Source organism: Anomaloglossus baeobatrachus, chromosome 3 (genome assembly GCF_048569485.1).
Source record: "Anomaloglossus baeobatrachus isolate aAnoBae1 chromosome 3, aAnoBae1.hap1, whole genome shotgun sequence".
Taxonomy (NCBI): domain Eukaryota; kingdom Metazoa; phylum Chordata; class Amphibia; order Anura; family Aromobatidae; genus Anomaloglossus; species Anomaloglossus baeobatrachus.
Window position 1 is genome coordinate 257,545,092 of NC_134355.1, and position 26,721 is coordinate 257,571,812.

General features: G+C 44.9%; 1 protein-coding gene across 4 annotated transcripts in view; it reads left to right on the forward strand.

Annotated features, from left to right (window-relative positions):
- PHACTR2 (phosphatase and actin regulator 2) overlaps positions 1 to 26,721 on the forward strand; it is a 352,744-nt gene that overhangs the window by 259,349 nt on the left and 66,674 nt on the right. For all 4 annotated transcript variants that reach the window (XM_075339808.1, XM_075339806.1, XM_075339809.1 and 1 more), the window contains exons 2-3: positions 1 to 91; positions 26,306 to 26,386. The exon at positions 1 to 91 is cut by the window's left edge and continues 86 nt beyond it. In XM_075339808.1, the coding sequence (XP_075195923.1) occupies positions 1 to 91; positions 26,306 to 26,386 (172 nt within the window). The remainder of the gene's footprint in view (positions 92 to 26,305; positions 26,387 to 26,721) is intronic.

Consider the following 26,721-nt stretch of genomic DNA (forward strand, 5'->3'; position numbering starts at 1 on the left):
AAAGGACGACTTTCATCCATAGGCAAAATATTCAAGCCTTGGAAATGGAGAAAGAAGAAGGCTAGTGAAAAATTCCGTGAGACCTCAGCAGGTAGGGGTTCTAGTTCTTGTTGTCAGTTTTCTATCTTCCTGCCTTCAGTTGGGGCAATAATGTTCTACGATAGCCCAAACATTATGGAAATTTGTGTACCAATCAATATAAGCTGCTCAAACATCAGCACATTACCTGCACCAGCAAATGGTACTTTCTATCCCATGAACTTTTTTTGTTTTGTTTTAACTATTTGTATAGTCTTGCAACCCAAGAAATTCATATGGATAATAAGCTAATTGAAATGCATAAGATAGTATGACCTCTTTGGTACGCATATTAGCCAAGCTTCAGACACCAGTGACTTTTTGGTACACAAATAACACTACACTTTTTGGATCTGTTTTTCATCAATGTGTCAGATTTATGATCAGCTTGATCAGTGATGTTCTCAACTGAAAAAAAAAAAGAAATAAATTATAAAGCATCTCCTATCAACAATGTTAAAAATGGATACGCGTATGTGGAGTCGGTTATTATTCACAGACCCATAGATTTTGAACCATGGCTCAGATCAAAAACAGAAGACTCCATGTTTTTTTATGGACCACTAGGTCTTCAAAATGTTCAAAGATTTAAACCGCTCCGTAGACTATAATGGAATGAACATGTTTGTGATTCCCATGGTCCTATAAGTAAAGCCTTTGCTGTTTCCACTTCACAATAGCTGGTTGAATGTGTGACTCTCCCTTCAGTAATTCCAAGTATTTCTCAGACTATAGGATGCATCTTACTATAAGGCACACCCATGGTTTAGACAGGAGAAAGTCAGAAAACCTACACTACAGTTCAAAAGTTTGGGGTCACCCAGACAATTTTGTCTTTTCCATGAAAAATCATACTTTTATCAACCGAGTTGCATAATGAATAGAAAATATATTCCAAACATTGACGAGGTTAGAAATAATGATTTTTACTTGAAATAATAATTTTCTCCTTCAAACTTTGCTTTCGTCACAGAATGCTCCTTTGCAGCAATTCCAGCTTTGCAGGCCTTTGGCATTCTAGCTGTTAATTTTCTGAGGAAATCTGGAGATATTTCACCCCATGCTCCCCCCCCCCCCCACAAGATGGATTGGCTTAATGGGCACTTTTTGCGTACCATACGATCAAGCTGCTCCCACAACAGCTCCATAGGCTTGGGATCTGGTGACTGGGCTGGCCACTCCATTACAGATAGAATACCAGCTGCCTGCTTCTTTCCTAAATAGTTCATGCATAATTTGGAGGTGTGCTTTGGGTCATTGTCCTGTTGTAGGATGAAATTGGCTCCAATCAAGCGCTGTCCACAGGGTATGGCATGACATTGCAAAATGGAGTGATAGCCTTCGTTATTCAAAATCCCTTTTACCTTGTACAAATCTCCCACTTTACCAGCACCAAAGCAGCCCCAGAACATCACATTACCTCCACCATGCTTGACAGATGGTGTCAGGAACTCTTCCAGCATCTTTTCAGCTGGTTTGCATCTCACAAATGTTCTTCTTTGTGACCGAAACACCTCAAACTTCGATTCGTCTGTCCATAACACTTTTTTCCAATCTTCCTCTGTCCAATGTCTGTGTTCTTTTGCCCATATTAATCTTTTCCCCATATTAATCTTTTCCTTTTATTAGCCAGTCTCAGATATGGCTTTTTTCTTTGCCACTCGGCCCTGAAGGCCAGCATCCCGGAGTCGCCTCTTCACTGTTGATGTGGACACTGGTGTTTTGCGGGTACTATTTAATGAAGTTGCAAGTTGAGGACTTGTGAGGCATCGATCTGTCAAACTAGAGACTAATGTAATTGTCTTGTTGCTCAGTTGTGCAGCGCCACCTCCCACTTCTCTTTCTACTCTGGTTAGAGCCTGTTTGTGCTCTCCTCTGAAAGTAGTAGTACACACCATTGTAGGAAATCTTCAGTTTCTTGCATGGAATAGCCTTCATTTCTAAGAACGAGAATAGTCAGTTGATTTCCACCTGAAAGTTCTCTTTTTCTGGCCAGTTTGAGAGTTTAATGGAACCAACAAATGTAATGCTCCAGATTCTCAACTGGCTCAAAGGAAGGTCAGTTTTATAGCTTCTCTAATTAGCAAAACTGTTTTCAGCTGTGCTAACATATTTGCACAAGAGTTTTGAAGGGATTTCTAAACATCCATTAGGGCTTGTTAGCACGTACATGCTGAAATTTCTGCAGCGATTTGACAGCATATGTGCGCTTAGAATAGCTGCAGAAACACAGCGTAATGGATGCAGTGTTTCAGCAGATTACATGCCTATTTCATGCATTATGGATGCTGGCTCTCCCATAGACAGAGTGGGAGCTGCATCCAAAGCGCACAAATTAATTGACATGCTGCATTTTTTAACGCACAGATTTGGGTCAAAATTTTAGCATCCAAATTGCTGCGTTCAAAACAGCAACGTGCGCATGAAAGATGCACAATTTACATAGATTGCAGTGCTAAACGCAGCGTAAATGCATGCAATTACGCAACATGCGCACAAGCCCTTAGCCTTCTAACACAGTTAGCAAACACAATGTACCATTAGTGCACTGGATTGTTGGAAATGGGCCTCTATACACCCATGTAGATATTGCATTAAAAGCCAGACGTTTGAAGCTAATAGTCATTTACCACATTAACAATGTATAGATTGTATTTCTGTTTAATTTAATATTAGCTTCATTGAAAAAAAATGTGCTTTTCTTTCAAAAATAAGGAAATATCTAAGTGGCCCTAATTTTTGAACTGTAGTGTATGTCATACTAATTAAAATTTCCTAGTAGTGTAAAGAAGTTGTGGGGTCGATTACATTAATTTTAACCCCTTCACGACCGGCCGATTTTTCGCTTTCCGTTTTTTTTTTTCGCCATTCTTTTTCTGAGCCGTAACTTTTTTATTTTTCAGTCAATATGGTCATGTGAGGGCTCATTTTTTGCGGAACGAGCTGTACTTTTAAATGAAACCATAAGTTTTACCATATAGTGTACTGGAAAATGGCAAAAAAATTCCAAATGCAGAAAAATTGCACAAAAAGTGCGATATGTTCACTACATGGTAAAACTGATGTGTGGGTGTGATGCCTCAGGTCAGTGCGAGTTCGTAGACACCAAACATGTATAGGTTTACTTTTATATAAGGGGTTAAAAAAAAAACGGAAGTTTAACCGAAAAAAGTGGCGCACGTTTTACGCCATATTCCGTGACCCGTAGCGTTCTCATTTTTCGGGATCTATGGCTCAGTGACGGCTTATCTTTTGCGTCTTGAGCTGATGTTTTTAACGGTACCATTTTTGCGCAGATGCTACGTTTTGATCGCCTCTTATAGCATTTTGCACAAAAGTTGTGGCGACAAAAAAAGTCGTTTTGGCGTTTGGAATTTCTTTGCCGCTACGCCGTATACTGATCAGATTAATTGATTTCATATTTTGATAGATCGGGCGTTTCTGAACGCGGCGATACCAAATGTGTGTGTATTTTTTTTATTTTTTTAATTCAATTTGATTTGAACTTTTAGGTTTTTTTGTTTTTTTTTTAATTTTTTAAAACTTTTTTTAACTTTTTTTTTTTTTTTTATTTTACTAGTCCCCCTAGGGGGCTATTGCAATCAGCATTCCGATCGCTCTGCACTATCTGCTGATCACAGCTATACAGCTGTAAACAGCAGATACGCTCTCTTTCTCTTTTGCTGTGCCGCTGGCACAGCGAAAGTGAAAGCAATTCATGTGTAGTACAGGAGTCATCACATGACCCTGTGCTACCATGACAACTAACGGAAGTCATGTGATCGCGTCACGTGACTTCCGGTATCGGGCGGTAAGTAAAAGTTTACCGCGATCGCGCTTATAATGGCGCTGTCGCATATTGACAGCGCCATTTAAGGGGTTAAACGGCACGAGCAGATAACGATTCTGCTCGTGCCTAGCAGGCACACATCTCAGCTGTGAAAATCAGCTGAGATGTGTGCCGATCGTGGCATGCTGCCGCCAGCAGACCGCGCGCAGTAACATTATGACCGCTAGGACGTAATTTTACGGCCCGCGGTCGTTAAGGGGTTAATGCTTAAGGGTAGAATAGGGACATATAGATTTTTTTGTTAGCGTTCTCTTTAGCTTGTGTTGTATGCACATACAGCTTTACAGCACGCACATATATACACAAAACTGCATGCACACTCAGCTCTGCTATATACACAGCTCAGCTACACCAACACGCACAGCTTAGCTACATCAAGCACGCACACTGATGTGTCATTGCTCACGTCAATCATCTCAAACGGTGTATGAAATACAAGACCTATTCTTTTTTCAGATAGTTATAAAAAAATATAAAAATGTGTGTCATAAATATAGTAGTGGATGAGCTCTAGGAAAACTTCCCAAAATATACTTTTTAACTTTTTTATTTCTTTCCCCTCGAATATTTGATGACCTTCACCAGAGTAGATGTTGGGTGAATGAAAGGCGTATGAGGAATTCTTTGCAGGAGGAGTTTTGTTTTTGAACGACACCATTCACTTTATTTTACTTTTGTTTTCCTGTATGTTAGTAAATTGTATGAGTGGCTGAAAAGATTAAAAAAAGCACATGTCCACCATTGCTCTTTTGAGTCTCATTTTTACGGCTGTCGTGTCGTACCTGCCAACCTGATTTTTCATGTCAGTATAACTATTGCAAAAGCAAGCTTATATTTTTTTTGTTGTATTTTAGTGATTAAGAAACTTCTGAACTTTGTTAAAAAATAATAATGCCCTCCAACCCAGCAGCTTTGTGACCTGTATGCCCAAATTCCCTCCCTAACCAGCCCTGTATAATGCAATTCACATGTGAATGTTTAAAAAAATGTCTAATAAACCTTGCTGTCCCTATGCTGATTAGGCCTTTGACTGGTCAAAGGGATGTTAGTTCCTCTCACAAGTTGGCCCTCTTTCCATATTATCATGCCCTTGTGGGCATAATAACATGATTTCCACAAGCCAGCGTCACCGCCAGCTCGTGCATGGCTCATTTTGGGCATGTCAGTGCACCTTTGAAGTCTGGTGTACGCTTCCTGGCTGTATTAGGCACACTGTGCATGACCAGAAGTTCAGAAGACATGTACATGAGCCGTCGTCTGAACTTCCAGTCATGCACAGTATGCCTAATGAAGCCGGGAACGTACACCAGACTTCAAAGGTGCACTGGCCAAAATGAGACACGCATATACGCAACATTTCTAGGAGCTGGCGCTGACATCGGCTCGTGGAAATAAGTTTATCCCGCCCACAGGGGCATGATGACATGGAAAGAGGGCTGAGTAGTCAGAGGATCTAACGCCCTTTGACTAGTCAAAACTCTTAATTGGTATAAACAGTGAGGTTTAGAAGTTGTTTTTTTAAACATTTATATTAGTAAATAGCATTACACTGGGCTGGTTAGACAGGGAAATGGGGCATACAGCCATGAATGCTGCTGGTTTGGAGGGTAGGTTTCCTTTCATTTTCAATTAATAGGAGATGACATTTTTTTATTCTTAAATAACATTTTTTTTTAAAAATGTATACTTTATTTTCTAGTCCTTGGGGACTTGAACCTGGGATGATTTGATTGCTTGTACCATGCACTACAATACTATAATACTGCAAGACCATGTTCTTTGAAGACTTCAATTGGTGCTCGGCTGTTCTTGCAAATTTACAGCATCCTAAAATCTCTAAAAGGGGGAGTGTGTTGACTACTGGAAAGGTTGCGGACTTCAGTGATCGGAGCCATTTCTGACTAACCACCTGATGTGGTGTCGGCTTTATAACACAAGCACCGACCCTGTATGGAATGTGTTCAGATCCTGGGCCCACGCCTTATGCCCACAGCCAGCTTATGCTATATATTAAGAAGACATTAAAGGAAACATGCCACCACGTTTTCCCCAAATAAACTAAAGCCACCACCTTTAATAGCTCTTTTGCAGCAGTTTAGCAACCTGTATACAGTGTGTCCACCCATATCCTGTCCACCGCCATTAACTTGAGAACGGCGGCAGCTATAGGCATAGAAGTGGTGTCTAGGTATAGTAAAGTATCCATGCGCTACGCAATGAAACCACCTATAAGCACCACCTGGTGGAAAACAACGGAGTTAGCATTTTTATCTCAATAACTGAACGAGATAGAGGAAAAAAAGTGAATTAAAAAATTGTAGGGCATCATCAATTCAATACAAATCGACACCTTGCCTACAGAAATGCTATGATATGACCCCCCCACCCAAAACATTGAATGCTGGTCACGCATATGGCGCTCATTTAACTTTCATGCTCAAAGTGGCCACCGTCAGCTGCAATGCAAATCTGGACTATGGACAGCATACTGTATCTTGCTGCACGTTGGGCAATATGGTAGGTGACACGTTTGCACAAGCATCTATAATACGTCGTCGTAGGTCCTGCAATGTTGGTGGAGGGGTCGCATACACCTGCTGTTTGATGTGACCTCACAGAAAGAAGTCCAATGGGGTAAGGTCAGGTGAGCGTGGAGGCCACTCCTCGCAGCCACCATACCCAATGATTTGTAGGAAGGTATCCATGAGGTATTGCTTCACGTCCTCAGCCTTGTAAGTTTTACACATTCTAATCATAGCATTTCTGTATGCAAGGTGTCAATTCGCATTGAATTGATGATGCCCTACAACTTTGTAATTCATTTTTTTTCTCTATCTTGTTCCGTTTGTTAACTCCGTTGTTTTCCACCAGGTGGCGCTTATAGATGCTTTCATTACATAGCGCATGGCTACTTTACTATACCTAGACACCACTTATATGCCTATAGCTGCCGCCGTTCTCAAGTTAATGGAGGTGGACAGGATATGGGTGGACACACGTATACACTGACTAACAAAAGGGTAACAATGTTTTGAACTTTTGATTTTCAGGCTCCATATCTCACCATCCAATACAGCTTTTTATGTGAGTACCTTAATTTTATAGACAATCATCTTTACTATCTCATACATAAATTTGATATAGATTTCAGGTCTCTTCTAAACATTCCTATTTTTGGTGCATACTGGTTGACTTTGTTATGTATACAGCCTATTCTTCAACTGTACCTACAAGTGCATGTACACTAATGCCAGAAGCCTCACTAACAAGATGGCAGAATTAGAATCAATATTGTTGGAAAAAATTATGATATGGTGAGAAAAACGAAGACCTGGCTGGGCGAGGCTACGACTGGGCTGTTAATTTTACAGGGATATAGTCACTAGGTTTACAGACATGCATCTCCTGACACAAAAAAAGCTTTTTTTTTTTTTTTTTTTTTTTTGAAAATAGATGCAGATTTGGTGCTGAAATTTCTACAACATATTCCTGCACCTAAACTACACCTTCTGGCAAAAATACATCCAGGGAACTAGTCTAATTGCCATATGTGGAGTCAGGAAGAATTTTTTTTTCCCACCTACTGTGGTGCTTATTGTCTGTTGCATGATTATTTTTTTTTTTTGCCTTCCTCTGGATTAACAGGTTAGGTTAGTTCATGGGTTGAACTCGATGGACTTAAGTCTACCTTCAGCCTTAAACACTATGAAACTATGAAGTGTTCAATTACATTGAGGTCTCGGGACTGTGGGGACCAGTCCAGCACCCCTTCTTCATTGTCATTGAGCCATTTCTTTGCCAATTTGAATGTATGCTTCGGGTCGTTGTTCTGCTTGAACACTGTCATTCTTTTCATACCCATAGACCTCGAGACTAGGAAGTAACTCGTCTTGTAGGATACCCACATATAGCTCAGCAAAGAGACTACCATCGATCCTTTTCAAGTATCTGTTTGTGACACAGCCCCATATCGTCAGGTGTCCTCTACCGAACTTGGCAATTCCCTTAATTTCATCTCACCACTACAAATTACCCATTTCCTATCTTCTACCGTCCACTTTTTGTACTTTTTGCAAACTAGAGCCAACGCCTCTTATGACGATATTGAAGTCGAGGCTTCTTCACCTTTTTTCGGGCCACCATTCCAGACTTGTGTAACGTGTGTCGCACAGCGCTTGCATGGACATCTGTGATCTCACTGTTATTAAGTATACCAGCCACCTCCACTGCCATATTTATCACGCCAGAACTGATAAACCTTATGACTTCATTGTTTTTGCCTGGACGTTCACCTCTTGGCTTTTGAGTGGATGGATGGACGTACTTCATTTCATAATTTTCCATTTGTCGTGTCACTCACATGATACAATTTGGCAATTTTCTTGGTCAAGAGACCGGTATCGATGAATTGGATAATGCTGGTTCTCCTTTCTTGGGAAAATCTTCATGGCTTCTCATTGATTCAAACCAGTGAACTTTCCATTGGAAACCAACCTAATAACACACTGAGCTATTAGGAACCAAGATTGTAATTTTGTAATACAGTCATATGAAAAAGTTTGGGCACCGCTATTAATGTTAACCTTTTTTCTTTTATAACAAATTGTTTTTTTTCAACGGCTATTTCTGTTTCATATATCTAGTAACTGATGGACTGAGTAACATTTCTGGATTGAAATGAGGTTTATTGTACTAACAGAAAATGTGCAATCCGCATTTAAACAAAATTTGACCGGTGCAAAAGTATGGGCACCCTTATCAATTTCTTGATTTGAACACTCCTAACTACTTTTTACTGACTTACTAAAGCACTAAATTGGCTTTGTAACCTCATTTGAGCTTTGAACTTCATAGGCAGGTGTATCCAATCATGAGAAAAGGTATTTAAGGTGGCCACTTGCACGTTGTTCTCCTATTTGAATCTCCTATGAAGAGTTGCATCATGGGCTCCTCAAATGATCTGAAAACAAAGATTATTCAACATAGTTGTTCAGGGGACGGATACAAAAGTTGTCTCAGAGATTTAAACTGTCAGTTTCCACTGTGAGGAACATAGTAAGGAAATGGAAGAACACAGGTACAGTTCTTGTTAAGCCCAGAAGTGGCAGGCCAAGAAAAATATCAGAAAGGCAGAGAAGAATGGTGAGAACAGTCAAGGACAATCCACAGACCATCTTCAAAGACCTTCAGCTTCATCTTGCTGCAGATGGTGTCAATGTGCATTGATCAACAATACAGTGCACGTTGCACAAGGAGAAGCTGTATGGGAGAGTGATGCGAAAGAAGCCTTTTCTGCAAGCACGCCACAAACAAAGTCGCCTGAGGTATGCAAAAGCACATTTGGACAAGCCAGTTACATTTTGGAAGAAGTTCCTGTGGACTGATGAAACAAAGATTGAGTTATTTGGTCATACAAAAATGCGTTATGCATGGAAGCAAAAAAACACGGCATTCCAAGAAAAGCACTTGTTACCCACAGTAAAATTTGGTGGAGGTTCCATCATGCTTTGGGGCTGTGTGGCCAATGCCGGCACCGGGAATCTTGTTAAAGTTGAAGGTCGCATGGATTCAAATCAGTATCAGCAGATTCTTGACAATAATGTGCAAGAATCCGTGATGAAGTTGAAGTTACGCAGGGGATGGATATTTCAGCAAGACAATGATCCAAAACACCACTCCAAATCTACTCAGGCATTCATGCAGAGGAACAATTACAATGTTCTGGAATGGCCATCCCAGTCCCCAGACCTGAATATCATTGAAAATCTGTGGGATGATTTTGAAGTGGCTGTCCATGCTCGGCGACCATCAAACTTAATTGAACTGGAATTGTTTTGTAAACAGGAATGGTCAAATATACCTTCATCCAGGATCTAGGAACTCATTAAAATCTACAGGAAGCGACTAGAGGCTGTTATTTTTGCAAAAGGAGGATCTACAAAATATTAATGTCACTTTTATGTTGAGGTGCCCATACTTTTGCACCGGTCAAATTTTGTTTAAATGTGGATTGCACATTTTCTGTTAATAATAAACAAATAGACAATAAACCTCATTTCAATCCAGAAATATTACTCAGTCCATCAGTTATTAGATATATGAAACTGAAATAGCTGTTGCAAAAACCCAAATTGTTATAAAGAAAAAAGGTTAACATTAATAGGGTTGCCCAAACTTTTTCATATGACTGTATACAGGAAGAAAAAGATTTGTCCACCACCAGTAGTAAAATAGTAATAATGGAGTGACATGACAAGAATCTTCATAACTAATCATATGCTAAATAGTTGCAAGTCAAATTTATGTATGAGATAGCCAAGATGTTTGTCTATAAAATGAAGGAAGCCTCACGTTTGAAGCTGTAGTGGATAGTGAGATATGGAGCCTGAAAGTTAAAAGATCAAAACATTGTTCATAAGTGTAAAGCGGGCTTTATACGCTACGATATTTCTAGCAATTGCTAGCGATATTGTACGCAAAAGCACCCGCCCCCGTCGTGCATACGATATCGTATGATCGGTGCTGCAGCGAACATTATCGCTACGGCAGCGTCACACGCACTTACCTGGTCGTCGTCGCTGTGACTGCCGAACAATCCCTCCCTCAAGGGGGAGATGCGTTTGGCGTCACGGCGACGTCACTAAGCGGCAGGCCAATCAAAGCGGAGGGGCGGAGATGAGCGGGACGAACATCCCGCCCACCTTCTTCCTTCCTCATTGCGGGTGGGACGCAGGTAAGGTGAGGTTCCTCGCTCCTGCGGTGTCACACACAGCGATGTGTGCTGCCACAGGAACAAGGAACAACATCTATAAACCACCATTAACAATTTTTGGTTTTAGGACGACCTCTCCATGGTGAACGATTTTCACCACTTTGGAGGAAGTTTTAAGGTCGCTGGTATCACATGCTGCGATATCGTTAATGACGCCGGATGTGCGTCACTAACGACGTGACCCCGACGATAAAACATTAACGATATGTAAAGCCCCCTTAAGTCCCCAACTGCCTCTGCATATACCAAAAATGACCTTTTATAATTCTTCCAGACGGTACAGTCCAGTTCGATGGGCGTCACTGCTCTTGCTCAGTGCCTCCTCTATCTATGGAAAAAAAAAGTTCAAATCGCCCAACTTTTGCCCCATTGAAAATTAAAAAAAAATACATATTTTGTACCTCCACGTTCAGAAATGCCCGATCTATCAAAATATAAAATTATCCTGATTTAGTAAAGGGCATAATGAGAAAAAAAAATCAAAACGCCAGAATTAAATTTTGAGACCGTCGCAACATTTCATATAAATGCAATAACAGGTGATCAAACATCGTATCTACCCAAAACTTGTATAATTAAAATCATAAGCTCAAGACGCAAAAAGTAAGCCCTCACTGAGCCCCAGATCCTGAAAAATGAGAACACTACCAGTCTTGGAAAATGGCCACAAAAGCGCAATTCTTTTTTTTTTCCTTTTTTTCTTTTTTCAATTGTCTGAGCTTTTTCTCGCCACAGATAAATGTAAAACTACACATGTTTGCGATCTACGAACCCGTACTGACCTGTGGAATCGTAATACCACGTCAGTTTTTCCATATAGTGAGTATGGTAAATAAAGCAAACAACAAAAAGCAATCGTTCAATAGCACTTTTTTTTTGCAATTTCACTGCACTTGGAATTATTTTCCCGTTTTGCAGTACAATATGGGGAAGAACGAATGGTGTCATTCAAAAGTACAACTCGTCCCACAAATAAACAAACCTTCAATATGGCTTTGTTGACTGAAAAATAAAAATGTTATGCCTTGTTGAAGGAGAGAAGAAACGAAAACACAGAATTGCCGGGTGATAAAGGGGTTAAGCTGTTTGACATGCTGGACTTTTCCTTTTGCATTCCTGTCTGACGTGAGACTACACTTTCCTGTTTCAGTGTGAATAGAACACTGACTTTGTGCACTGAAAACCTGTGTGTACCCCTTTACTGCGTCCCTGCCATTGCCTACCAGAGCGGAATTCCTACAGTAACCTGTAATGCTCTCCATGCATGTTCGGGGCAGACAGAGGGAATCTATATATATAATTGCCTTATCCTGTCTGTCTGTCTGTCTGTCTTGCTCCAAAATTGTGTCCTTACGGTGACACAAAGCGGATTGGCCGCTGGCCTCGCCATGGCCCCGCCCCCCCCGCACGGATTGGTCGCTCGCCCTGGCTCCCCCCCCACACGGATTGGCCGGCCGCTCGCACAGGCTCCGCCCCCCACACGGATTGGCCTCTCGCCCCGGCACCCTGCACGTATTGGCAACTTGGCCACGCCCCTCCCCCCTCACGCAATGCATGCTCGCTCTGGCCCCGCCCCCCACACGCATCCCCCGAACTGACACGGAGACACGACTCCCAGGTGAGTACTGTACCCCCGGGAGCCCACACCAGCATACGCCGCCAACCCAGCCGACACAAACCCTCGCATTGCTGGGGTTTGCCGCCGTATGCTGGTGTGGGCTCCCGTGCGAGTGGGGGACGGGATGCGCTGGTAACCATGGTAGCATAGTTACCAGCGCATCAAGGTACTGCAGCGGCGGAACATTCACACGCACAAACATAACAGACACACACACACATACACACATCAGATCACACTCACTCTCACATACACCTCACACACACATCAGATCGCATCCACACACTCACAGCATCCGGAGATATCGCTTGCTTCTCGGCCGCGATACTGTGCTGCAGTGAGCTTCCAGGACCTGCCGGAGGATCACATGGCCAGAAGCATGTGGTATCTCCGGATGTTGTGAGTGAGCGCGTATGTGCAATATCGTCAATGTGTGTGTGTGTGAGTGTATGCGATCGGGTGTGTGTGAGTGTATGCGATCGGGTGTGTGTGAGTGTATGCGATCGGGTGTGTGTGAGTGTATGCGATCGGGTGTGTGTGAGTGTATGCGATCGGGTGTGTGTGAGTGTATGCGATCGGGTGTGTGTGAGTGTATGCGATCGGGTGTGTGTGAGTGTATGCGATCGGGTGGGTGTGAGTGTATGCGATCGGGTGGGTGTGAGTGTATGCGATCGGGTGGGTGTGAGTGTATGCGATCGGGTGGGTGTGAGTGTGTGCGATCGGGTGGGTGTGAGTGTGTGCGATCGGGTGGGTGTGAGTGTGTGCGATCGGGTGGGTGTGAGTGTATGCGATCGGGTGGGTGGGTGTGTGTGCGTGTGTGAGTATGCGATCGGATCTGTGAGTGTTGGCAGAGGAGCACGGCATGCTGGAGGAGGCTGGGAGGAGAGAGGCTGATCCTGGGGAAGGCTGGGAGGGGGAGGCTGATGTTGGGGGAGGCTGGGAGGGTGTAGGCTGATGCTGGGGGAGGCTGATGCTGGGGGAGGCTGGGAGGAGAGAGGCTGATGCTGGGGGAGGCTGATGCTGGGGGTGGCTGGGATGAGAGAGGCTGATACTGGGGGAGGCTGGGATGAGAGAGGCTGATACTGGGGGAGGCTGATGCTGGGGGAGGCTGGAAGGAGAGAGGCTGATGCTGGGGGAGGCTGATGCTGGGGGTGGCTGGGATGAGAGAGGCTGATGCTGGGGGGAGGCTGGAAAGAGAGAGGCTGATGCTGGGGGAGGCTGGGAGGGGGAGGCTGATGCTGGGGGAGGCTAGGAGGAGAGAGGCTGATGCTGGGGGAGGCGGGAAGGAGAGAGGCTGATGCTGGGGGAGGCTGATGCTGGAGGAGGCTGGGAGGAGAGAGGCTGATGCTGGGGGAGGCTGGGAGGAGAGAGGCTGATGCTGGGGGAGACTGGGAGGCGGAGGCTGATGCTGGGAGGCGGAGGCTGATGCTGGGGGAGGCTGGAAGGAGAGAGGCTGATGCTGGGGGAGGCTGGGAGGGGGAGGCTGATGCTGCTGGAGGCTGGGAGGAGGGAGGCTGGGAGGAGAGAGGCTGATGCTGGGGTTGGCTGGAAGGAGAGAGGCTGATGCTGGGGGAGGCTGATGTTGAGGGAGGCTGGGAGGTGGAGGCTGATGCTGGGGAAGGCTGGGAAGAGGGAGGCTGGGAGGAGAGAGGCTGATCCTGGGGAAGGCTGGGAGGAGGGAGGCTGGGAGGAGAGAGGCTGATGCTGGGGGAGGCTGGAAGGAGAGAGGCTGATGCTGGGGAAGGCTGATGCTGGGGGAGGCTGGGAGGGGGAGACTGGGAGGAGAGAGGCTGATGCTGGGGGAGGCTGGGAGGAGGGAGGCTGGGAGGGGGGAGGCTGGGAGGAGAGAGGCTGATGAGCACGATGGGGGGTGCGCAGCATGGGGGATGGAGCACGATGGGAGGTGCACACCTCCCCCCAACACACACACACACACACACACAACACACCACACACACACTGGGAACCACAAACACCGCCCTACACAGACACCCACACACACAGACAACGCTGCACACACACAGCACCCAACACACACAGCACCCAACACACACAGCACCCAACACACAAACACCGCGGCATACATAAATATACGCACATACCACGCAACACACACACATTGCACAAAACATACCTCCCCCCAAAACACACCACACCCACACAAACCGCGCAACACACACACACACACAACGCTACAGACACACAGCGCTCCACAAACAACGCAACACACATACAACACCGCTCTCACACCCCGCCACACCCAGACAACACCCATATATATAACAAAAATCATACATTAACTACACAATACGTAAATTCTAGAATACCCGATGCGTAGAATCGGGCCACCTTCTAGTAGCTATATAAACTGCATGGTCGGTTTTACCCTAGTCAGCTGGCATTATGAAGCATAAGGGACTAAAAGATAGAAGATTAGCCAAATATATGTTTATTTTATTTACAGCTTGTACTTTATTAGAAGAGGTAAATACGTAGAACCAAATGGGCTGCAACACAATCAAATACAGGTCTTCACATTTTTCCATAGACGTATGCACTCCATATCCGTTCAGTGTGGAAAGAAATACTACTACATCCAACACAAATACATCCAACAGTACAACAGATGTAGATGGTGATTTAGACCCGCACAATGCATCAATAACAGGAAACTTCATGAGATCACTAAAGCACAGTAGTTTTAGGCCATGGGCCCATAACTTCAGGCACGGACAACATGGGACATAGAATGTTCATATTAGATTTCAGTCCATACAAGGTTTCCTGTTGAAAATCAGTGATACTAATAACAACATGCCCCTTTATTAATCGTGCAGTCTGTCCCACGGTCCATAACATCAAGCAACTATTTGTCAGCCTAAAGAGATTATTGCTCCAATGTATCTAAAATAGCATAAAGCTGGGTTCACACTAAACGACAGCGACAACGACGTCGCTGTTACGTCACCATTTTCGGTGACGTAACAGCGACCTTGTAAGTCGCTGTTATGATCGCTGCTTAGCTGTCAAACACAGCAGAAGCAGCGATCATAACGTCGCTGTGCTACATGTGCAGAGAGCAGGGAGCCGCGCTTAGCGCTGGCTCCTTGCTCTCCTGCAGCACACATCGGGTTAATTAACCCAATGTGTGCTGCAGCTACATGTCACAGTTCAGAGAGCAGGGAGCCGCGCGCACTGCTTAGCGCTGGCTCCTTGCTCTCCTGCAGCACACATCGGGTTAATTAACCCGATGTGTGCTGCAGCTACATGTCACAGTTCAGAGAGCAGGGAGCCGCGCGCACTGCTTAGCGCTGGCTCCTTGCTCTCCTTGCTACAGTATACATCGGGTTAATTACCCGATGCATACTGCAGCCACATGTCACAGTGCAGGAGCCGGCACTGGCAGCAAGAGCGGAGGCTGGTAACCAGCGTAAACATCGGGTAACCAGGGAAAGGTCTTCCCTTGGTTACCCGATGTTTACGCTGGTTACAGCTTACCGCAGCTGCCAGTGCCGGCTCCTGCTCGCTTCATTTCGTCGCTCCCTCGCTGTCACACACAGCGATGTGTGTGTCACAGCGGGAGAGTGACGACCAAAAAATGAAGCTGGACATTCAGCAACGACCGGCGACCTCACAGCAGGGGCCAGGTCGTTGCTGAATGTCACACACAGCGACAGCGACGGGACGTCGCTGCAACGTCACAGAAAATGGTGACGTAGCAGCGACGTCGTTGTCTTTGTCGCTGTGTGTGACACCAGCTTAAGGGTGGTGTCACACACAGTGACGCCGACAACGACGTCGCTGCTACGTCACCATTTTCTGTGACGTTGCAGCGACGTCCCATCGCTGTCGCTGTGTGTGACATCCAGCAACGACCTGGCCCCTGCTGTGAGGTCGCCGATCGTTGCTGAATGTCCAGCTTAATTTTTTGGTCGTCGCTCTCCCGCTGTGACGCACACAACGCTGTGTGTGACAGTGAGAGAGCGACGAAATGAAGGGAGCAGGAGCCGGCGTCTGGCAGCTGCGGAAAGCTGTAACCAGGGTAAACATCGGGTAACCAAGGGAAGACCTTTCCCTGGTTACCCGATATTTACCTTCGTTACCAGCATCCGCCGCTCTCACGCTGCCAATGCCGGCTCCCTGCTCTCTGCACATGTAGCTGCAGTACACATTGGGTAATTATTAACCTGATGTGTACTGTAGCTAGGAGTGCAGGGAGCCAGCGCTAAGCAGTGTGCGCGGCTCCCTGCTCTCTGTAGCACAGCGACGCGTGTCGTTATGATCGCTGCTGCTTCTGCTGTGTTTGACAGCTAAGCAGCGATCATAACAGCAACTTACAAGGTCGCTGTTGCGTCACATAAAATGGTGACATAACAGCGACGTCGTTGTCGCTGTCGCTATGTGTGAACCCAGCTTTAGGCAGGCTTACAAAGCTATCAAACCATTTAGTGTTTACAATTTGTGTGTAGACCTCGTTGCCTTCTGGCGTGACAAATTAAAAGCAGCGTTTCGTCACTGCATGTGCATTTCAAAAAGCAGCCAAAACGCTTAGTTTTGGATGCATTTTGAATGCATTTTGGATGCATTTTTGACAGTGCGGTCCCACTCTGCTCTGCTACATCCCCATAGAGCATGGCTGGCTGCGAGACAGAGCCACGCGATCAGAATGAACGCAGATGAACTTCACCCGACTTCATTGTCTTCACGCGGCTCTGTCTGTGTGTCGGGGCTGGATTTGCGATCACAGCTGAAGGACTCAGGTTACCCGCGGCCAGACTGAGTCCTCCACCTGAGAGCAGTGGCCGCGGGTAACCTGAGTGACGTCATCGCTGACATCGCGACTGACTTCAGTTGCTGCGTGGAGGTCACAGAGAGCGGTCTTGGTCTGTGGCCGCTCCTGTCAGCTTTATGTAGTAGAGCTGAAAGCGTCGTGGGACCTTGTGTGGATTACACCGGACCTGGAGGGGTATTTAGGGATTTTAATAAAGTGGTGAAAGAGTGTGTTTTGTTTTGGGGGTTTTTTTGTCTTTTATTCCAAATAAAGGATTTTTTTGGGTGTATGTGTTTATTTACTTTCACTTACAGGTTAATCATGGGGGGTGTCTCATAGACGCTTGCCATGATTAACCTAGGACTTAGTGGCAGCCATGGGCTGCCATTAACTCCTTTTTACCCCGATTGCCACCGCACCAGGGTAATTCGGGATGAGCCGGGTAAAGTCCTGGGACTGTCGCATCTAATAGATGCGTAGATGCGGAGATTCTGGGCGGCTGCTAGCTGATATTTTTAGGCTGGGGGGCTCCCCATAACGTGGAGCTCTCCATCCTGAGAATACCAGCCTTCAGCCTTGTGGCTTTATCTTGGCTGGTATCAAAATTGGGGAGGACTGCACGCTGTTTTTTTAAATTATTTCTTTATTTTACTGGACTACATAGACCCGCCCACCGGCAGCTTTGATTGGTTGCAGTGAGACAGCTGTCACTCAGTGTGGGGGCTTGTCTGAATGCAACTAATCATAAGCGCTGGTGGGTGGGGAAAGCAGGGAATACGAGATTGAATAATGAGCGGCCGGCATTTTCAAGAGCAGGAGAAGCCGCCGGAGCAGTGTGACAGCCGTGCAGCGCCGCGCTGGTGATCGGTCAGTGATCGGTGAGTATGAGAGAGGGGGGGAGAGGGAGAGACCGAGACCGACAGAGCGAGAGACCGAAAGTCCTGCGTTCTGTTTGTCAAAAAAGCTTGCAGAACGCAACAAAAAGGCAGTGCATGCGCATTTTAGTTGCGTTTTGACCCACATCATTGATTTCAATGGGTGGAAAATGCAACCAAAACGCACAAAAGAAGTGACATGCTGCTTTTTTAAACGCATCGATTTTGTCAAATATTTGGCATCCAAAATGCTGCGTGTAAAAAAGCAACGTGCGCATGGAATTTGCCGTCTTCTCATAGACTGATGGGGAAGCAGAACGAATGCGTTTACGCTGGTGTTTTAAACGCGTAAACGCAGGGAAAAAACGCAACGTGCGCACATAGCCTAATAAATTCCCTGTCAGAGGCCTCTCACCCAGCTGAGATCAGTTCTTCTGCTTTGTACTTCTGAGGGAAAAACTTGCGTTTACAAATGGAGTTTCTGGTTTGGCTTCTTATCCTAAGTCATGTGGCAAGCTTTTTTAACTGGTCGATATTGACTTTTAGGCTACATGCGCACGCTGCATTTTTTGCTGCTTTTTTGGCTGCAGTTTTGTTGTCAGAACTTTCTGACATTTGACTTCCCAGCAAAGTCTATGAGAAGTCAGATTTGCTATGCGCACATTGCAGTTTATTTGTCAGTGTTTTATGTTTTAAAAGTTTGTGACAAAAAAATGCAGCATGTTCATTATTCCTGTGTTTTTGTCAACATTTGTCACAAAAACGCAGCAAAAACGAATGTTGTGAAAATCACAAAAAAAACGCACCCACAATTACAAGCATTTTTTGTGACCTTTCCAGGCTCTCTGACAAGGTGCAGTTTTGGCTGCAGTTTTGTGAACACAAAAAGATGCAGCGTGCGCATGTAGCCTGCGGATTGCTGTCCCAATAGGTGGCACTACAGTTAAAGTCCTCTTCCTTTCTGAAAAAGATATTTGCATATTTAAATTCCCAGACAAGCACTGCGCGGCTTGTAAGGATATGTCCCCACGATCAGTGTTAGGCTAGTTTCACAATTGCGTTGAACGGTATCCGTTGCATTGCGTTGTGTAACGGATGCAACGGATGTGTTGCATATAGTGGCACAACGGATGCTGCAAAACAACGGAATCCGTTTTTTATTTATTTTTTTTTTACAGTTTTACCGGCGGCAGACTATTGTGAACGATCAGCTGATCGCTCCCAGTAGCCGCCCGCCGGGTGATCAGCTCATTGCTCCCTGCAGCCGGCCGCCGGGTGATCAGCTCATCGCTCCCTGCAGCCGGTCGCCGGGTGATCAGCTGAGCGCTGTCACTTGCCGGCCGCCGGGTGATCAGCTGAAAGCTCCTTGCAGCCGGCCGCCGAGTGATCAGCTGAGCGCTGTCACTTGCCGGCCGCCAGGTGATCAGCTGATCGCTCCCTGCAGCCGACCGCCGGGTGATCAGCTGAGCACTGTCACTTGCCGGCGGCCGGGCATGCCGGCGGCCGGGCGCTCAGCTGAACGTTCGGCCACCGCAAGCCAAATTAAAGTTTGTGATTTAAAAAAAAAAAAGAGAATGCGCAGTGAAATCCAGAGGATTCCGCTGCTCAAAACAACGTTACATGCTGCGTTCCTCCCGCTGGGCGGAAGCAACGGAGCGTCGCCCAGCGGAAGCAACGCAGGTCCTTTTGGTACAATCCGTCAACCATACAAGTCTATGGGAAACAGTGGAATCCGTTGACGGATTCCGCTGTTTTCCAAAAGGGCGGATTGTAACGGAAGGAAAACAACGCAAGTGTGAAAGTACCCTTACTCGGGTTCTGGATGTAGTGTGTTTTCGCTGAATCCAAACTGCTGACTTTTAGAGTACAAGAAACGTGGATGGGATTAATAGAAATCTCATGACCACTGGGCTTCTTTTTTTATGCTGCGTAAGCTGACTTGCGGTGCGTTTTTCCAAGCCACAGCATGTCAATTTCTCTTGTGGGGATGCTGCATTTTCTGTGCGACTTTTGCCCATAGATTTGCATTAGATGCAAACAAAATGTGCAGGTAAAAGACGCATATTTTTGATGAGTTTACACAGCGGAAATGCACCAAAAACACATGTGATCCGCACCTAATGATGTCAGTACCATGGAGTTTCAGCTTTATTTAAAGGATGACACACCAAACCTGGGCAAAAAACGCAATTAAAAAAACCTGCAAGTAAACTAAGGTGCTGGATTATTCAGAACTGATCGTGGGAACGTAGCCGTTGGGACCTTATGATGACTTGACGCTTTCCACAATGAGAAACCTTACTCCTTATACCGTAGTTACAGAAATACCTGTGAAGTGTGGTCCTGCAGGCATGTGTTCTTACTGCACTCTACACACTTTATTCATGTGTATTAGGCTATGTTCACACTAGAAAAATGATTTTTCTTAAGAAATTTCTTAAGAGTGCACCTGTGTTAAAAAACGCACCAAAAACGCACCTGCGTTTTTGCCGCGTTTTCGGTGCGTTTTTGGTGCGTTTTCGGTGCGTTTTTGGTGCGTTTTTACCGCTGGTTGCTCCCTGCGTTATTGTGCCAATTATATATGGCACATAACGCAGTTAGCTGCATAAAAGAAGTGACATGCTCATTCTTTTTCTTAAGAAAATCTACTGAAAGAATTTTCTTAAGAAAAAAACGCAGTGTGCGCACAGCTAATTTTTTTTGCCATAGGTTTTGCTGGGGAATGTCTGCAGAAAGGTTACAAGAATTTCTCAAGAAATTTCTGCAGCAAAAACGGACCAAAAACGCAGGTAAAAAACGCAGTGTGTGAACATAGCCTTATTTAGGAGGACACGTGAATTACTTTCAGGCTTCCTTCCTGTTTAAGGCTATGTGCACACTAGGCCGTTTTACCCGCGGATTTGCTGCGGAAATTTCTTGAGAAATGTCTGCAATCTTTGTGCAGACATTTCCCAGCAAATCCTATGAGAAAAAAAATAGCTGTGCACACGCTGCGGATTTTTCTCAAGAAATTTCCTTCAGAAGATTTTCTTGAGAAAATTTCTTGAGAAAATGAGCATGTGAATTCTTTTCCGCAGGTACCCTGCGGATTTCTGCAGTACAGCCTGCAAAATCCGCAGGGAACAACCTGCGGGAAAATCGCGGCTAATCCGCGGCAAATCCCCATGCGGATTTACCGCGGATTTGGTGCAGATTTTTTCCGGAGGTCCGGAAATCTTCCACTCCCAGAAGTTTCTCAAGAAATTTTCTTGAGAAACTTCACATTTCTAGTGCGCACAAAGCCTAAATAACTGAGATTTCAGTATCTTATCCAAAAAGGGAGTAGCAAATTATTTTATGTGTACATGGAGGTAGCCGTCATTTTTATTTCATAAATCAATCTTTCACACGAAAATAAGTAATTTTGTCATACCATGTTTTTGCAAAAAATAAGCCATCCACCAAAAATAAGCCCTAGCAGGGATTTTCGGAGCAAAGCTTAAATATAAGCCCTCCCCTGAAAAAAAGCCCTAGTCGCGGTTCAGTAACGAAGTGGCCGTGCAGCTAAAAAAGATAGATACTGCAGGACACTTCATTATAGAAAGAGGGCACCCTGCAATCACACTCCCCAGACGCCGAGCAAGGACTCGCAGTGATCTCACCCCTGCACACCTCCGATCTCACACACACACACACACACACATCCGATCTCACACACACACACACATCAGATTACACACACACACATCGCATCACGCACACACTCACCACATCCAGCGACACCAATTTCTTCTGGCTGGTAGAATATTGGGAGGCAGTGCAGTGGAGCGCAATAATGCTTGCTTACAGGACCTGCGGGTCGGACATGTGACTTCCTCCCATCATTCCCTGCGGCCAGAAGTATTCTGTAACGTTGGATGCAATGAGTGTGTGTGTGTGTGTCAGTCAGTCAGTCAGTGTTAGTGTTAGTGTCAGTCAGCCATCCAGAAGCAGGGGAGGACAATGTACAGCACCCACTGGAGATAACAGGGAAGACCTGGGAGCCACGCAGACTTTTTGGTCTGGCAAGTATGAGTCTCCTGGGAAGTGGGGGGGGGGTGTCTGCTTTTTTGGGGGGTGAACTTATCCCCAACCATGTTTCTCCAAAATAAGCCCTAGTGCTCTTTTGGAGGGCAAAAAAAAAAGTATAAGACTGTGTCTTATTTTTGGAAAAACATGGTATATCTTTCAGACAAATCTGATCATCTTCACCAGGGTGATCAGTCCTTATCAAAATTCTCATTTCACAGTGTCTACAAATTGAGGTTCTGATCTGGGATAACTGCTAGGTCATATGAAAAGGCTTGTTAAAGGGTCACTTTTGACTTAGGATTGCTACTTCCAATAGGTGGCGCTAGAGTTAATCTCCTTCCTCCCTGAAGAGGTTATTTGAATATTACCCACAGGAGCATTGCATCTATAATAACAGCTAGATTGGTTTGTCAGGTCTCCGCAAGGAGAAAAGTCTTCCCCTTAGACCACATTTCATGGGTAAAATCTGTATTCAGTGAAGACCGATTTATACACTACGGAGATAGCAGATGACTGTTTCTAGTGATTTTCTACCTAGCTTCCCACATCACCCCTTGTATCAGTAACATCTGCCATCTCCTATCTCTGTAATGTGAAATTCTGTGTTCCCAGAGTACACATTTTACCCGTGCTTTGAGAATTTTGAGATTGAAATATCAGTCCAGGAGCAAAACCGACGTCTCTGATGAGATATATTACACAGACTTATTAAATAAAAATGGAGCCATTGGCCCCTCCTTTATGTCCTGCATTTTCAGCGGCCTCAGCACTGATCTTAGTATAGGTGATAGCAAGTAAGGGGAGTTAGCTGGCTGTGGAAGCACACTGGTGACTGAATTCACAGGTCCATGTTATCCAGAGTATTGCCGACACTGTAACCTCCTAGTTTGGGAAGCAATCATCCCAGATTTACAATGTCTTTCCAATTTTATTTTGTAATTAAAACATACCCTGAAGTTAATCATTTCACCTTTCTAGACCCAGAGATCATTCTGTGACTGCCTTAAGCCATCTTAAGTTAGAGCGTGGCACCATTTTATCATGGTTAGAGTGCACTCTGCTAGCATATTATGTATGTGGGCACTCTGGGGGCTTATTTTATCTTCGAGGACTCTATTATGATGCCACTTAAAGGGAACAAACGAGTAAAATGTTGCTATATAAAGTAAAGCCAGTGCCACACTGGTGCTAGGAGGCTGAGTGCAATGATACCTTTACTGCACAGATTGGATGCTCCAAGTCCCAGAAAGTCACTGCTCGTTAGATTGGTGTGTGCATCGGGGCAGGACTTTGTGGGTCGCGTCCTTTTTTTTTTTTTTTTATGGCAGCCCTGTATGCTGACCTGGCCTTTATTCCCCGTCGCAGCCTTTTCCTTTAGCATTTTGAAGTATTTAATCAACCCTTCACTAAGATGTGGTCAGTCAGCGCTTGTGCATAGTGCGATTTCCGGCGCCATGTTATTGAAGACTGTCTGTCTCCTCCTGCTTCCTATGCTGTTTCTGAGGGTGGCATATTGCACCCTCGCATCCTTTTCCCGCTTAAAGACTGTGGGAGCACATGTGGTCCTAATAGAAGAGGAGTCCGACAAGCAGCAGTATCTCACCGCACACAAAACAAATGGGACACTTAGAATCAAACCGCCGGTGGCAACAGCATCGGACACATAGGAAGCAGGAGGAGACGTCTTCAATGAGATGGCACCGGAGATCGCACTTTGCAAAGGCGCTGGATTCAACGCCATCTTAGTGATAAGTTGATTAAATGCTTCCCAACGCTACTGTGCCGGACATGAAGGAAAAGGCGGCATCAGGGGGAATAAAGGTCAAGCCAGCATACCGGGCGGATACAGGGGTGAATGAAGATTGCAAGACCCGACCCACATAGTCCCTCCCCAAGGCACACGCCAATCAAACAAGCAGTGCATTTCTGGGACTTGGAGTAAAGATTTTTCAGCAATCAAGCATGCAATCTGTGAAGTAAAGATATTACATTCAGCCTCCTAGCGCCAGTGTGGCACTGACTTTACTTTACACAGCAAAATTCTGCTGGTTGGTTCCCTTTTAATAGGGTGAATATGAGTACATACCTGATCCAGGGAGTACACTGCATATGCTACTTTCCTTAAAGTGAACCTGTCACCAGCTTTTTGCAACACAATTTGAGGATAGCATGATGTAGGGGCAGAGACCCTGATTTCAGTAATGTGACTTACTAAGCTGTTTGCTGTTTTGATAAAATCACTGTTTTCTCTGCTGCAGATCTACCAGTTCTCTGAATATTGAGCTCTGTATAACCTCACCCACACCACTGATTGGCAGATTTCTGCCTATGCACAGAAATCTGCCAATCAGTGGTGGGGTTTGGTGTGATGGAGCTCATGAATATAACGGACTACATGACAGCAGGTTTACTACTCTACTAGTTAGATTCTACTGCTGATGGAACTGTGATTTTAGCAAAACTACAGTAAGCTGCTCTGTAAGTGACACATCGCTGGAATATGGGTCAGTGTCTCTACATTATGCTGCTCTCATATTAAGTGGCAAAACCCTGCTGACAGATTCTCTTTAATACCTTGAGTAGCAACAAATTGGTTGTTATATGCTTGGGAGAATTAGCTCCAGGTATTACTTATTTGTATTTCTTCAATAAAATATCCAAGTTGATTTCAAAGATGTAGCAAAATATTTTAAAAAGCAAAATCTAGATTAAAAAAAATGTATTTGGTCAGAAATTTTACTGGAAATAATTTGTCTACTCAATAAAAAAAAATGTTAAAAAATTATATTTGCATTAATTTTGTATATGAAAGGGAAGTTAAAATATCTTGACTCATCTGTTTCTCACAGTCAGCCGGCTATTTAAACATAAATACATGGTGGTTGGTTTTTGTTTCACTCTTGTTGCCCTTTGACATGCATCACATTTAGTGCTAGTTCTCTAGGTGTTTGTGATCTGTTGCATGCTTGTTTTTGGCTCATTCAGTTTAGTAAGTCCTCCACTTTTTAGACCCATGCCTTTCATCATAACGCCACAGGGAGGGGCTTCTTCATAGTTTGTTTTACTTTATAACTAGAGTTGTGCGGATTGCTAATAATCCAGGTCTGGCGGATCAGTGGCGGGTTGACAACGAAGTCCGGATCCGATCCGGAATCCGGCCCAATATATGTCAATGAGGAGCTGAATCCGGGATGAGAGAGAGAGAGTGAGTGTGAGTGTGAGTGAACACGAGAGAGAGAGAACACGAGAGAGAGAGAGAACGAGAGAGAGAGAACGAGAGAGAGAGAACGAGAGAGAGAGAACGAGAGAGAGAGAACGAGAGAGAGAGAGAACGAGAGAGAGAGAGAACGAGAGAGAGAGAGAACGAGAGAGAGAGAGAACGAGAGAGAGAGAGAACGAGAGAGAGAGAGAACGAGAGAGAGAGAGAACGAGAGAGAGAGAGAACGAGAGAGAGAGAGAACGAGAGAGAGAGAGAACGAGAGAGAGAGAGAACGAGAGAGAGAGAGAACGAGAGAGAGAGAGAACGAGAGAGAGAGAGAACGAGAGAGAGAGAGAGCGAGAGAGAGAGAGAGCGAGAGAGAGAGAGAGCGAGAGAGAGAGAGAGCGAGAGAGAGAACGAGAGAGAGAGAGAACGAGAGAGAGAGAGAACACGAGAGAGAGAGAGAGAACGAGAGAGAGAACGAGAGAGAGAGAGCGAGAGAGAGAGAGCGAGAGAGAGAGAACGAGAGAGAGAGAGAGAGAATGAGAGAGAACCGAATCCGGATCGTACACCTGGAATCCCGCGCCCGGGTCGGACCCAGATCTACCGCTGAAATCGCGCGGATCCGGATTTTTCAAGTCCGGGTCCGCTCAACACTATTTATAACTAAAGCCGACACTGGTAAGAATAGACGCCAAATAATGTACTTTAGTGGTTGGCTTGTTAAGTTATAGATTTATTCGAACAGGCTTCATTCCTGAATGTAGAAGCTTTACACTTAAACTGATATGTGGTAAGATAAAACATGGAGAAAAGCTGTACATGATTATAAAGAAACCTAAATGACATTTCCAGAAGCTGTATGAGGAATATCACTCAGCATGTGCCCGTTATTAAAGGCCTTCCAGATTGAGACCATGTACTTGTAAAATAGATTGTGTTTACAGATGTCAATTTTGGGTAACTGAAGAGTCCAGGCACCTCAGTTGCACATTTATCAGTCTGAATCAGCCAGTCTTCATAAATAAGATGTTATTTTGGATTTGTTTTCCTATACATGGAGCTTCATATACTTTGCTTATCTTTTCTCAGTATTAGAACGCAAAATATCCATGAGACAGAGCCGAGATGAACTTATAAGAAGAGGAGTCCTTAAAGAAATACCAGACAATGGTGAGGGTTATCACACTTCCTCATATAGCACAGACTTGTTTTTTTTCTTGCTTTCGTTTTCTGTGTCTTTTTTGAGATAACGGAGAAGTAGGAGATAGACGTTCTGGTAGTCCGCAGTGCTGCGAAGGAGACGTAGTAGCTTTTATTTACGCGTTTCAGGTACGCCCCAAACCCTTTCTGAAAACTGAAGTATATATGAACCAATATGAGAATATGTTCAGTACTAACGTGAAACGTGAAAATTAAAGCCACATGAAGTATTGCCACACGTGGAGCTACGCCTCCTTCACAGCAGCGCGATTTATCAATCTATCTCCTACTTGTCCTTCATCGAC